Source organism: Prenolepis imparis, unplaced genomic scaffold (genome assembly GCF_030444845.1).
Source record: "Prenolepis imparis isolate NDT839.2.m4 unplaced genomic scaffold, iyPreImpa1.0 SCAF_11, whole genome shotgun sequence".
In the NCBI taxonomy this organism is placed as follows: Eukaryota; Metazoa; Arthropoda; class Insecta; order Hymenoptera; family Formicidae; genus Prenolepis; species Prenolepis imparis.
The window spans coordinates 4,960,850-4,975,956 of NW_028141169.1; the positions used below are offsets into that span (position 1 = coordinate 4,960,850).

A 15,107-nucleotide genomic window follows, 5' to 3' on the forward strand; every position below is an offset into this window, starting at 1 on the left:
TGCATAATTCTGCCATAGCAACAGCTTTGCATTTAGAGCTCTAAACTTATTTAAATATATATATATATATATAATTTATATAATTATATAATTTATATTACATATTATATAATTAATTATATTATATATATTATAGAAAAACTTATATTGTAAAAATTTTAGAATCTTATGTTAAGATATTTTAATAATTTTTTATATTGCAAACGTTGCAATATAAAATTTTTTTATGGAATAATGAAAATTAATCTAAATGATACTGCACATGGCAATAGCAAATATAAATGTTATAAACAACGCAATTAATAATCATGATAATGTAAATCTGCATTATGCATAATATTGTGACCTAGATGCAGTAGAGTAGAGTGATAACTTTAAAAGAGCTATTGCTATGTATAACCAGCGATATAAATGTCTTATTTATGTACCAAGAAAAAAGATACATTTAAATTATGGCGCGATCTGATCTAATCTTCGAGTGACGCGGCGCGAGTTTCAATATTATCTAACTTGTCCAACTATCTACAGTCCTTTCCAAACGATAATCAGAAAAGAATTTGTCTAACATTCCTCTCTCGCCTCGCGTCTCTCCTCTGCCGTAAAGTTTTCATTATTTTAATGACGTTGCGTAAACTTGCCTGTCGGCAACAACCGATCACCTCCTCCTCGATAGCATTAATGCATATTTAACGACGCGCCGCGACTTTCGAAAACGACGCGCCCGTCCTTTCACCAAATTCGATCGCGGTTCATAAAGCGAATATCGAGGAATACCACGATGTTTCATCGCGATCGCATCGCTTCGAATATTCATCGAATGCTTCGAGATGCACCGTCGAAGATGATCTTCCTTCGCCGCGCATTCCACGCAGCGCGAAAGGCCACCCCGACCTTTCTCGACGACGACGACGACGACGACGATGATCGGACCCCCCTGCGATTACGCCACTGCGGGGTGCCTGCGGCACAATATGTCAGGGTATGCTTCTATGGACACACACATACCTCGTCGGAATTCCGCGAAAGGAGGAATGATGTAAAAAAGTACTTAATTTTTTACGTTTTTTTTTCATAGTGGTAGAATTTATGTTTCAAAGGACGCAGATACTTTAGATACGTAGATGTTTAATTTTACGAGCATAGAGACTATATATATTAAAATAATTGCATATTGCATTAAATGCAAAGACAAATCTATGAAATTAAATACAATGTTAAAACAGTCATATATATATATATATATATATATATATATATACTATATATAAGAAATATGATTAAACAAAGTGTGAGAGATAATCTTTTCGAACGTAAAATACGCAGGAATCTTTCTTTGAGAAAGTCTTAATATTTTCAAAAAAAATGTAGCAATAAAAGTGCACCGGGTTCTAGAAGTGTTTTAATATAAAGCTAAATGTAAAAAAAATGAGACAATATATTTTTTAACTCTGCGCATTTTATCTAGATATTTGTATATACTTAATTGTTAATTAAGAAATTTAATAATATTTCTATTGATTAAATCAATATTAAATGAGCTGTTATTTATCTTTCAATTTTATCATTTTTTATCTTTTCCATATGAAATAATCATAGACTTAATAATCAAATAATTAAAAATAGATGTTCATTGTCAGATAAAAATTCTGAATCATTATACACAAATATTTAGAATGGAATGCGTATAGAAATTTATGTGTATCAAAATGTTTTTAATTTCACATATTAAATTAAAATCTGGCAAGTGTACTAATATATATATAATTTCGATCAAGTCGCGCTAATATGTTTTTTTTTATATATAAAGAGTCTACGTTATCAATAAAAATAAGAGAAATTCTTTTAAAAAAATGTTAAAATTTTTTTACAGATCACAACAGATCTAACTTTCACAACAAAATCACAGTGTGCAAGAAAGCGCCTTCCTGTCGAACACTTGTTTGAAAAGAAAGAACAAAGTGACTTAAAAGAGACGGATCTTAAAGCAGGTACAAGATAGTCGGAAGAGCTTTTCTAGGTATATAGATAAAATTAAAAATAAATTCTACTGAATAGGGTGAGTCACGCTAAGTCCTTAATTTTTTTACGTGTTCGTTTTTATCTAAATTTCCGTGCGACAGGTTTTAAATGCGTAGTTAATGCCGACTAAAATGCATTCGACTAAATTCGCTATAATTTATTATTAATTAAGAAACGGTCGCGAATCTTTTATTGTTAATAATAATCGCTCCTCGACAATTTAAACAATTTAAATTTATTCAGGTAACAAACGTGTCATATCATCGGCTACGTTCAAGAGCTGCGAAAACCTGAAATAAAATATTAAATGGACAAGGGCAAGAGAAGTAGTATACAAAAAGAATCTATTGAAAAATTCCGGAAAAAGGGGAATCAACCGGCATGAGATGAGCCGGAAACTCTGACAATAAGATGAGCGACAACAAATAAACGTGACCAATGGCCATCTCGATTAACGATACGGTGCATTGTACCTAAGGACTTGGGCCCGGCGTCGCGTCGGTGTGAAGGTTGGTATGTGTGTGTGTGTGTGTGTGTGTGTGTGTGTGTGGTACCTTTGCGCGGGCGCCGCGTCGAAGCCGAAGCGCTCCGAGAGTGCGCGACAGTCCAACACGAGCGGCCGCGTGATACGTATCTCGCGTACTCGCTGCGTATCTCACGCGCATTCACGTTACGCGCCATCGGCGGCGGTTGACATTTGGCGGTCCGCGATCTGTCGCCCATCCTGCGCGTCGCGTCATCCCGGAGCCCGATCGAGCGCGATCCTGAGTCTCGGAGAAGCGCAGCGTTGTTTCGCGCCAATTATAACCTCCTTCCCCCGCGGCGGAAATTTATCGGTGTCTTCGGTCCCGCTCGATCGACCTTCGATTTATAGCGTCGATCGACGAAATCGAGAGTCTCGCGCGCAGTCGCTTCGCTTTCGAGGCAACTTCGCGTCGTCGAAAAGAAGAGGAGTCACGCAAACGCTCGTCGTCCACAACGCGTCTCTAACACGACGGTTATATCACGCTGCGATTTAAATAACGCGTATCGCTGCCTGAAACTCCTCGGTTCGCTCGCGAGTTTATTAGCCGGTGTATTATATACGTTCCGATACTCGTCCAAGTGTGTTGTTGTAACATACGATGCTTGGTGCGCGTGACAAGTGTCTAGTGCTCTCGCAAGAATAAGTTGGATGGTGATGGATGATTTTTTTCGACGCAGTGACGATATAATGCGACGACAGCCACAATGAATGTTCCGATCGTCGCAGGGGACATCGTCGACGATGGCGGCTTCAACCGGCCACGATTCGTTCGAGTAAGTTGATATACATATATACGTAAAATATACTTTGCATATGCATGTGTTCCTTACCGAATTACACGGTCTCGTAATTTTGAATTAATAGAGTTATCGCGCGTGCGTCTTTGAATGCTTCAAGTATGATCGTTAAATTTCGCTTTTACGGCACGAAATTAATCCGTGGTCGGAAATTCTCCGGATATGACGATCGACGATTCATATGGCGCGCACGTCCCCTAGAACGTCAATATATTTCCGTCGATCTGCCGGATGATCGCTGTCAAAGACCCGTGTACTTTCACTTTCGTTTCTATGTAACGCTATGCATTCAGGGTCGCATTTACCGCTAAATCGCTACCGTCTGTTATTGAGATAAATTTTACTCGCGTTTCTTTAATACAGCGCATATTTTGCGCTAATTATACCTGATCTTTAAGATAAAAATAAATGCGAATACATGAGAAGAAGAAGCAACTTACATTTAATATAATAAAAAAATAAAAGATAATTTTAATATTATATATAATTTTGTGTTGACGTAAAATGAATATCAGACAGCCACAATAAAATAAAGTGGAGGGAACAATTTTAAGAAGTCAAACAAAAATTGATTTGTAACACTACGCTCATACATAATGAGCATCCTTGCACAGGTGCGATATCACTGTGCAAAGAAACGACATATTAAACACACGTGCGTTTCATACGCATCTTAAAGTTTCGTCGCGACGAAATAGTTACGCATTATAAAAAGTTACATTATAATATAAAACTCGTGCTATATAACAATTCCAAACCGGAGCAATAACAGATTTATTAGTCGACTTATTAACGAAACAAATCATGAATCATCTTATGGAAAATTAGAATTTTTTTCTCTAATTTTTTAACTTTTTTTATATACTTGAAACAAAAAAAACAACTCTTCTCCGAAATGAAATATTCCAGATATTTTTTCGTTTTCATAGGTATACAAAGAGATAATATTTTATTCGAATCAAAATAAAAAATTATTTTGAAATCTCCAAATCTTATGCGTGAAATTTTATTATTCTTTTTTCTTGTATTATTTAACATATCATTATGCACTCAGAAAACGTAAACAAAGTGATATTACGTGCGTGTCTGATAATATATGCGAAAGAGTAGCTATTTCAAATACGTTGTTTTTATCTGCAATGCCCCTTACCGAAATGCGAGAGAATATATGATAAAACTAGCAATGAATAATATGAGATTTCTTTTATTATTCCTTGTCTAAGATATTATGTATACTTTACACGAGATATTAAACTATACACATGTGTCGCGAGATAGCAAGTGCAGTGTCTCATGTTTAATCTATGAGGAATTCTAAGAAAGTTTTACGAAGATACAACATATTATTATCATTATCGTGGAATAAATAAAAGATAACCGACACCTGCTATTAAAATAGCTACTACGCCGAATCGGAACGTTTTATATCAATCGTACTCATTAATTGGCGCATTATATTCAATTATTTTGCATTGGAATATTATTTTTCATTTACGCACTTTTGTCCATTGTATGTCACACTATTGAATATTTAGTAGAAATATTTTTTTTCTATGAAAAATTTAAGTTTAATGATTTTATTTATAGATATGAAAATATATACGTCCAATTTTAAGACTTGTCGCGCATAACAAACATCTATTAAACTTAATTTATGCATAATGTCACGTATAATTTTAAAACAGACAGAAGTGAATGAAACTTTTACAACAATTTTTGTATCTTGTTAAGGATGGGAGAATGTACTGCGATTTTTATACACTACGGCTCTTACTTAACCACGCTCAGGCTTCATCCAATTCGCGTAATTACTTTAACAAGGTGTATACGTCGTGAAATAGCACGTGCCTATTGTTATCCCTTAAGAATGCGAGCCTTCTCACTCGACTTCTACATATAAGCGATATAAAATCGTACTCGCGTGGACGTAATTACTTTTCGATTAAATTCTAATTTTGATAGCGATAAAAATTCTCGTTTAGTCTGGCTCTATAAATTCAATATATACTCAAAAGTTTATAAATTTTTTTTATAAGAATTTATAAATATTTTTGTATAAATAACTAAATATAATTCTATATAATAAATATGATTATGTTGTCAAGATAAAATTTAAAAAATATTAAACAATATTTTGTCGAAAAATTGTTGATTGTGTCATAATATAGCAGGAACTATGTTTACTGTAATATTTTGTCGCTAATTAAGCTAATTAAGCGTGAAATTATAAACCGCTTTAACTGAAACATATATAAACTGCTGAACAATTATTCTTACTTAAGCAAACATGAAATAATATAGAATCTTGTTCATAGTCATAGTAATTTATATGTGAATGCCACATCATTATAAATTGTAATCTTTTTCTTCACGGAACATCACAATTTACGTCATATCTATGTCATAAAAATAAATTGAAAAACTTTGCGGTAGGAAAAACAATTGCATATATATGATATTCTAGTAAATGTCTTATACATCAGTGATGCATTTAATGAATAATAATAAGTGCTTACTGACATCACTGGTGAACGCGTATTATCGCGCATCTACGCGACGTTATCTGTGTCACCACGAGAGATTATAGATCCTTCTTTATGAACAGGTATAACACACAAGTTACATTGTTTGTAAAACTAACTTTCTCACGCAAGCTATATCATATAATTTTGTTGTCTATTTAAATTATAAATTCTTTAAAGAATTTTTCACACATTTTAATAACTTTTTAAATATTCATAATATTCTTTTATAATATTTTATTCAGCTATATGCAAGTAAAAGAATCTGTAAACATAGTTCTTCCAAATGAGAGAACTAAACTTGCTCATCACGTAAAAATGTTATTATCATCATATTTTAAATCGGACAATTAATTATAATACATTGATAGTCGAGCATTAAAAAATTATCTTTATCAGAAAGAAACATTTTCCTCTCTCCTAAAAGAAAACGCGTTTACATATTTTTCTTTCGTAATAAAAATATTATCGTAACATACTTGCATCGCAACTACGAAAATGGAAGTGTCACGAATGAGAGGGTTAAATGTCACTCGCGTGTGTGTGTGTGTTATCTGTTAAATACACGCGAACGCAAAGCGATGCAACGTTCACCTCGCGGTTAGCCTCGTTCGAAAGTGGAGTAACACGCGCAAGGTCGGCCGGCCGCGTGTCTGCTTACGTCGTTTTCGAGTCGCGTCGCACAACAGTGAACGTGCCTCCGTACGTGCAATCTTGTCCGTGTTGTCACCGTTTCGTCTCCGTATTAAGAAAAACGGGAGTAAATTTTCGAGCTGCCTTCGACTGCAACCGAAATTCGCCGCACCTTACTTAGCCTACCATTCCGGAAGTCGCGAGATGCGTATCATACACCTGTTTTCTTTTTTCCTCTTTTATTTCAATTTCGCAGTCTTTCTCCCTCTTTCGCTCTCTCTTTTTCTCTCGCTCTCGTTCTCTGTTCCTATTCAGATCTCAATCTATTCAGCATAGCGCGAATTTTTTAGACCCTATTTAATTTGCAGGTCATTGTTTTTTACGACCTATTACAATATTCTTCTGTATTAAAAAAAATTTAATTTGATTACATAATTTTAATTGAGCTATCAATATATACAAATAATTAGTTAGTTAAAATATTCTTTTAATTATGTACATATATATACATATATATGAATATTCATATTATTATTTTTATTAATATTATTATTAATATTATTACTAATTTGAATTAATATTTATAAGAATTATTGTCGCACGTCTGACAATATAATAAGCTATAGATTTTGTCTTTTCCTTTCTGTTTCTCTGTCTCATAGGATCTTTAATTTCCTATATACGATGATATCACAAGAGTATCATGTTTTCTCTCTATTTACTATAATCGAATGGATATATTAATTAAAGTTATTACTACTACTGTTACTTTTCCTGCTTATTATGCTACAATCGTATAGATATGTTAATCAGAATCACGTTTAAATTCTTGAATTTTTTCGCATTTAAATTTCGAATCTTTTGATCTCTTAATTTTTGTTTTCGTATACGAAACTATTTATTATTCAAATTTCATCACTTATTAGTATCACAAAATGATGTAGAAATGTAAAGAAATCGTTAGGTATATTACATACCGGTTCTCTCTCTCTCTCTTTTCCATATCATAGGAATATAAATAAAGGAAAATAACGTGGAATTGCATTACGGTACATACGGATAGATTCTATTTATTCATAAAATCATCCTCGACCAATGGAATTCTCGAAATATAGTTTGCATCGAGGAATTTGCGGTATGAGATGCTTCGTCATACTATCAATATAGAAACAGACGTAAGAGAAATAACCCTTTCTTATCTCGAAGAAATTAAGTGTGTAATCAGAAATTTATAATCGAATGATTCACCTGATATACGTTTGCATTATCCGAATCTCTCTCTTATCAGCAGAAAGATAATAAATTTTATATTATTTGCAAATTACATTTTTCGCATTTTTTCAATAAATTGAAAAAATAAATAATATATTTTATAAAATACAAATTTCTAATATTTATAAGAATATAATACATATATGTAACGAAAAACCTTATTTTCTCTCATTTTAATTTTCACAGTGCCATTAAAATTATCTTTTATTTGGCGAAAATATTTTATATATCGCGAAAAATTTCTAATATCTAAGTTTAAAAATATTAGAAACTTTTATATCTTTAGAATTAACAAAAAAAAAAAAAAAAGAAAATAGAAAAGAGAGACAAAGAAAGAGCTTTAAAATTAAAATTCTATTAAAGCAAACAGAAACATCTTGGAATAAAATTAAATTATCTCTTAAACATAAGAGATTGAAAATTGAAAAGATTATTCACAATCGCGTATACAGGTTGATACCAGAGAAAAAGACCGGCTAGGGCACGTTCTTTGTTACCTGGCGCCTGCCGTATGTCATCGTCTGGCATCAAGTCATCAATGGGGCAAGGGACGCGTCGCGACTGCAATTACGAATCGATGAGCTGGCATGTATTTCCCCTGAACAAGTGACTGACTCGAGAGCTAATCTAAGGTCTGTCGTATTCAGCTGCATTTCCTTTTCCTTACAATTTTATTCTGCTCTTTTTTCTCCCTTTTAATTTAAACGCATAAGGGATAACGAGATAAAAATCAAACAAGGAAGTCAAACCACGTGTAACATTTTAATCCGTCCTTCCGATTTTATTCTATATTTTCCTGTATTTATTTTTATTATATATATAATATTAAAAACGCAGCTCTAAAATGAAAGAAGAGAAATTCATTAAAATTACATATACTGCAACTTTTTAGAGCAAACATTAAAAATGAAGTTGTAATAATTAATTGTACTGTACTTTTATAGAATAATATCAATTATTAGCATTTTATTTCTGTAAATTTAGAATTTTTCGATATATATATAAGCAGGATTGAAAAATTCGTAATGACATTGCTTGAACCCGTACATTATATCGCTGATTTTGTCTATTATAAGACAACACCGGTGAATAGAATAGAAAGCAAGACAACCTGCGACACTCGATCGAACACTTTAATAACGTATGCCAGCGGTGTGCGCTCGCGTGAGTCACGCTGGCGCAGCTGTCGCCCCTTCCGGTGCTCCCGAACGACGGAGAAGCTGATGTTTCTTCGCGTTTTCCTCTTCCTCGGTTGATGCCATACAAGCAATGGGTCTTGCGTGAGTCACGTCACACTGCGTAATCGCACGCGCCGTCGACACGCGGTGCGTTTTCGTGACTCCAAATGCAAAACACGATTCGCGTCGTGGTCACTCGTTAACCTTGCCACGGTGCTCGATTTTATGGCATACCTAAAGATCCTCGAAAACAACGACGTCGTATCATTAACAGAAGTTCATAAATTGCGGTTTCTATCATGCAGAGGTGACAATAAAATGCACTGACAATAAAATCACTGTTGGACCTTTAACATTTTGCGATTTAAGTTACCATTCTTCTGATTAACAATTTAACGAAAATTTAACAAAGGACAGCGTGTTTATAGCGTGTTTATATAAGATATAAAATATTAAATTTTGTTATATATTTCTCTCGATTAGTTTATTCGTCTTTTTCAGAGAAAGATTTGCTTTATCATCAATCTGAGTCTTGATAATGTGTCAAACTATCAATATACATATCTATACATTACTGATATTACTTTCGTAGATAACATGAAAAATGCGTTAGTTAATCATGATCACGATAGATAATTTTATTGATAATTTTATTTTATTGTGTGACCCTCTTATGTCCAAAATGGAAGATTTTTAAATGAATATTTTCATTAGCAGCCGAGAAAGATGTGACCGTTCGCTATAAATCAGCAGTAGACACGCTTCATATAAAAAGAAATGAAATCGCGCACAGGTGCACTCGTTTGCATTCATCGCGTTAAACTACCATAACGCGGGACTGCTGATACGAAAAAACACGATAATCACGCAGCGCATCGTAAATTGCAATTCGATCTCGACGTCGAGCGTGATATTTTAGCATCGTGCAAATCGTCGTTTAGAGCGTGTTCGAATTTTATGCACGAATATGTTTCACGTGTTTTACCAGATACGGACACAGGTGGAAATCAATCGATTACGTAAATATCGCTGGCGATATTAAAACGGCAAGTGCATGCACTTTTTTCGGAACGTTGAAAATTTTTTATGATCTTGAGACATTTGCCTTGTCCTGGACGACAGAAAAGACGCTGTTTCCGCGCCTATCTGTGTATTCATCCGAGTGAACTAATCATCTCGAGCGCCTTTCTCTCATCATCGCGTTCTCTCGGTAGCGACGTCGCGTCGGCTTTCCATCTCGCGACTTTCGATCGCGCAACGTGGAAGAGATTTTACATTTCGCATTCTCGAATTTTATGTTCGTTTTAGACCGCATAATTTCCATGTAAATCGTGAAGGTGTGTCGTAATCGGAAACCCAACCCCGGATATAAATGAGAGTTCGATTGTCATTGATGCTCACTAACACATAACGAGTTTAGATCGCAAATAAACCAACTTGCATTATTGTAAAAATTAGAAAATTTTTGTAGATTACAATTTAATCAATAATAGGAAATTCGAATAAAAGAGAAATAGTTAAATTAAAATTTTATATATATAAAATAAGATATTTAATTAATTTAAAGCTATATATTAATTTAAATTATATGAATTACTGTTTACGCAATAGTTTGTTTTTTTTATAAGCAAATTTTGCGTTAAAATTTTAAGTTATTTGGGCTCTGAATCTTTCGTAATACGTATATAAAGGTGATGACATTCTAGTCTCGTCAGCTTGAAATATCGAAGTGCAAATACTTCTACAAAGCTAGAGAAGAAGAAAAGATCTTGCAACCATCTGTTGCATTCAACTCAATCATCTCGTAGCGGTTGAACAAATATTCGAAATCGCAAACTTGTGTAACTACAAGCAGTATTAATTACAAAGGCTTTCGAGTATTATTTGATTAATAAATGTTAAACAGAGCATTATTAATTATGAAAATGATTATTGAACATTTTATGCATAACAAAATTATGAGTAATAAATATTTATTATTTGTTTTTATTACGAAAAGAGAATTATTAATTTCACATTTAATAATAGATATTTCCATAATTTGGAATATGCTGATTATATTTTTGCCTAATAGAAATACTCGAAGATTTCGCTGTAATTTCAGTTCACGTTTACATGACATTTGCAATTGATGATATTGTAACGCTAACAAGGAATATGTATTTTTTATATCGTGACTGTGATTAGTATACCACGATGAAAAGATGACAATCAAAAAATAGCATTATCACTGTATATTTTTCTATTATATAACATATCATCATATTACTCTCTAGTGTCACAAAAACGTTAATTTGAGAGTTTGATCCTTAACAATTACTTTCGAAAATTGAATCTTATTATGAACATAGTTTTAATATTGTAGTAAATATAATATTTTTTTTCGTTCGTTATCAAAAATAGTTTTCGATAATCTGCGATGTAAAGTAAGACCTGTGTATTTGATTCACTGAAAGAAATTCTCGATAATAAAACTCTGCGGTCAATATTTAATGCAATCATCATATAATCTTCATAATAATTTATCTTGTAAACAACACAGAAAATTACGTTGTGCCAACAATTGGGCTAGTTTGCTGAATAACATATAATGATCAATATTTTAATGAAAATTAAGATTTGTTTAGTTTTATAACTTTCTAGTTTTGTATTTTGCATAATGTAATTGTATATTTTTTAAATTAGCAATTAAATTATGAAGACAATATATTATATAATAATGAAAAAATAAATATACTTATCACAATAAATTAATAAAATTCTTGATTAGTTTCTAATCATTATATTTTCTAACGACTATTAAAGATAAACAGATGCAAATATCATGTTTCACGAATAATTTTTTATGTAGTTTTACGAAACAAAATTTTAATGACATAAATATTTATTACTCATATACGCGAAACATAGTAATATTATATAATTACATCAATGAAGTTTCTAATTATTTTCTTATCTTGCTTTAGAAAAATAAAAAATAATAATTTTAAGAGAACGATATAAAATTTTTACGATATGTATAAAATATCTCTCATTATAAATTTTATAAAAATAATAAATATTACATTAAATGACATTTTCTATGAAGTAGTCAAATTATCTTAGCATACGAAAAACCGCACGTAATTATTGACCTCAACTTCTTCTAAGAAAGTCGAAAATTTGAGAAGATTTCTGACATGACAAGAAATTTACCATAATCTCGCGGTATATTTTCCCTTCCCTTCTTTCTCCTTCTTTTACCAGTGGATGTTCCACCGCATAGCAGACCCATCCTCACGATCGGGCCCCATATCCCTACTCCTTTTTCTGTTCACCCTTTCTTTTTCCCTTTCGCCGAGCGATGCCGACCACAACCGATCCAAGCCGAGCTCTAGGTTGCCGCTGATAGATCGTCGTCTACGTCGATCGGAAAGTCGTGTACGCCATCGCGTCGATATCGCATCGTTGAGAGTTTCAACGCGCTTTGAAATTCACAAATATTTTGGGACTTTCCTCGTCCTTACGACGACTAGGTGTTCGTTCTCCATGTCCGTTTGTTCTCCAACGCGAGTTCTCCATTAGTTTTCCGAACGCTACGTGAAAAAAAAAAAAAATAAATAAAGCATCGCTGCAGGTCTTCGGTAAACGCTCTTACGTCTTCGGGATATATCGCAACTATTAGCTATTAGTAGACAGTGCGCGATTTTCATTGTTCATGAGGACGTTCGTGAATCGTCGGAACATCTCGCGAACTAAATATTCGCCGAATATCGGTACTCGGTTGAGAAGAGTCGCTCGCACTTCCGGTCGACCGTGCGAACGACGCGACCGCGAGCACTCCACGGAAACCCCCGCGGCAACGTAGGTTCCAGAGGTAGCTCGACGACGACGAAGAAGCAGTCGCGTGTCACTCCTATCTCGCGAAGGGATACGCGAGGAAAACTTGCGCGGGGACGCGGAAGGCAAGGTCACGGATCGAACGGTGAACTCGGACACTCGCGGTTCGGCCTGGCGAACGGACGCGCGAACGATGCTGATACTTCCGGATATAAAACTTCAGGTAAAAGTCGCCGCTGCGTCAATCAAAACTGCTTATGCACCGGGACTCGCGGCACCGTTCACCGCCTAACGTTGCAAAATCTGGGAATAAACATAAATTACCCGAACAAAACACAAAGACAAAGACGTCTAAAAGATTAATCGAAGATTTAGGATCTTCTAGGATCTTTTTGACGTTCTTTAGATTTATGAATTAAGAACGATTAATATTCGTGTAAAATTCAGCATCTAATTTTCGAAATCAATATTGTAGTAATGGACTCTCATAATTGTAAATTTATCCTTGTGTCTTATGAATTATAAAAACTAAAAAATTTTCATTAATATCTAATATATATTTTAAAAATATATATTAGAAATCTATAACTTTCACAAAACGAAACCTTATCAACTCTTTAATTCACTAGAACATGATGTGGATTTGAAAGCACTCGCGAGCGGTTCGCAAGGAACAATTCTAACACATTCGTGACAATTGGAGTCATTAATTGTTGTACACTCCGAGAGAAAGTGGAATGAAATTAGTCCTTTACAATAAAGCAAAGTAAATGCTTATTATAAAAAAATTCCAATCCCAAGATTTTATGATAAACAATTCAAATTTGAAATTTTTACATCTCCACGAAAACATTTTAAATATTTTTAAAAAATGAAAAGTTTACGTGTGATACACTCAAGCTTATTTTTAGCTCATAATACTCAATAGTTTTACAACGCATGTAATCTCTATTTTTACAAATATAATTTTATATAAGGTAGAAATTATATAAGGTTTAGAATAAACTACTCAGTTATGTTTAAATTGTTATAATCAGCTGATTCGTGCGTATAAAATGTCGAGTTATTTATACTCCTGGACGCGTATATTTTAAATTATGCGAATAACAATGGTACAAATTAGGACGAATTGCGGAACACGCGGGATCCAACAGAATAACAGAACCAACCTTTACCACTAGCAGGTTAAATGTGCACTCAGTGCATCCTCCACACAATTCCCCGGACGTACTACATGTATACGCACATATACATACAATCTTTCGCCATACGTTGCCTTTCTCCCTTGGCTTTTTCTCGTGTGGTAATATGTCGAGCATGCGATGATCACGAAGGACGCGACAGCCTTGAAGCTGCCTAAGACATGGCGTTTCCAATTAGATTGAGATGTAAATCGAAACGATCGTGTATTCTCCCTTCTCCCCATGATAATCTCTCAATGATCTATAAATCGTCTTTCTTTCTCTTCGCTTTTATACTCGTGAATTCTTAAGACGGATTCGGAATATAATTAATCGATTTGATTTCTATATTTATGATTTTGCAATTTAAAGATACGAGTTCAGATATTAATTAATTATGTGGTAGTGGCGAATTAATCGATATCCGATCTAAACCGTTGCTTAGGATTATTGATGATTATAATTATTAACAAGTATAGCTATATAAATAGAGCGAGTAATATGATGATTCATTTATTATTGAACACATTATCGATGACAAAAAAATTACGATTCAGACAAATTCTCGATTCGTCAATATTGCCATGCGATATACTATATACATGTGCGTATTGACGGTACACCCCATATTTTTTCCACCGTGATCCGACATACTCCGAGGCGGCGAAGTAAACCGCCCGCTCAACCAGCCGGACATTTCCAACTCCAGTACTACGTAATTTCAATTACAGTGTATAGCCGGTGTTTAATACAACTTCGGAGTCATCGACCGACTAAAAATGCGCGTGAAACGCCTCGACGCGGAGCAGCGACGCGGCGCTTGTCGGATGTACTTGGTTGCGTTTCCTGCTGCGTGTTACTCAGTATCGGCTTCTGTTACGCCACGTTAAGACGAGCACGAAGGGCGACGCCCTTGCTGCCAGATTAGCGAACTGAACGGGCAGGTATCTCAATATTCTGCCATCTCTCACTGTAGACCAGGGATACTCCTTGTATTCGAAATAAGATTTTTCTGCGGGCGATGATTACCAGTCTGAGAGAAAATTATATTTGCAATTTTCAACAGGAAGACAGAACTAAGAAATTTATATTTTTTTTTGTTAACGATATTAATTTTATTCATTTATATTTATATATTTTTATTTGCTAATCGATATTGA

At 33.9% G+C, this 15,107-nt stretch overlaps 2 protein-coding genes across 3 annotated transcripts in view; both read left to right on the plus strand.

Annotated features, from left to right (window-relative positions):
* The first annotated feature begins 260 nt into the window (after positions 1-260).
* Positions 261-2,513, plus strand: LOC145943284 (uncharacterized). The gene is made up of 3 exons (XM_083050759.1): positions 261-979; positions 1,871-1,988; positions 2,263-2,513. Exons 1-3 carry the CDS (start codon positions 779-781, stop codon positions 2,316-2,318), a joined length of 375 nt encoding a protein of 124 aa, XP_082906885.1. The 5' UTR covers positions 261-778; the 3' UTR covers positions 2,319-2,513.
* Positions 2,514-2,614: 101 nt separating this feature from the next.
* Positions 2,615-15,107, plus strand: part of Rhp (GTP-Rho-binding protein rhophilin) — a 28,344-nt gene continuing 15,851 nt past the window's right edge. The window contains exon 1 of one of the 2 annotated variants that reach the window (XM_083050761.1): positions 2,615-3,318. In XM_083050761.1, the coding sequence (XP_082906887.1) occupies positions 3,250-3,318 (69 nt within the window). In that variant the 5' untranslated portion in view covers positions 2,615-3,249. Of the gene's footprint in view, positions 3,319-12,800; positions 12,990-15,107 lie in introns of those variants that run through there. The other variant, XM_083050763.1, reaches the window with a different exon arrangement.

Coding starts and splice junctions, on each gene's coding strand:
- LOC145943284 (XM_083050759.1), top strand. CDS start 779: ATGTTTCATCGCGATCGCATCGCTTCGAATATTCATCGAATGCTTCGA. Junction 980..1,870: donor CTGCGGCACAATATGTCAGG/GTATGCTTCTAT, acceptor ATTTTTTTACAG/ATCACAACAGATCTAACTTT. Junction 1,989..2,262: donor AGAGACGGATCTTAAAGCAG/GTACAAGATAGT, acceptor AAATTTATTCAG/GTAACAAACGTGTCATATCA.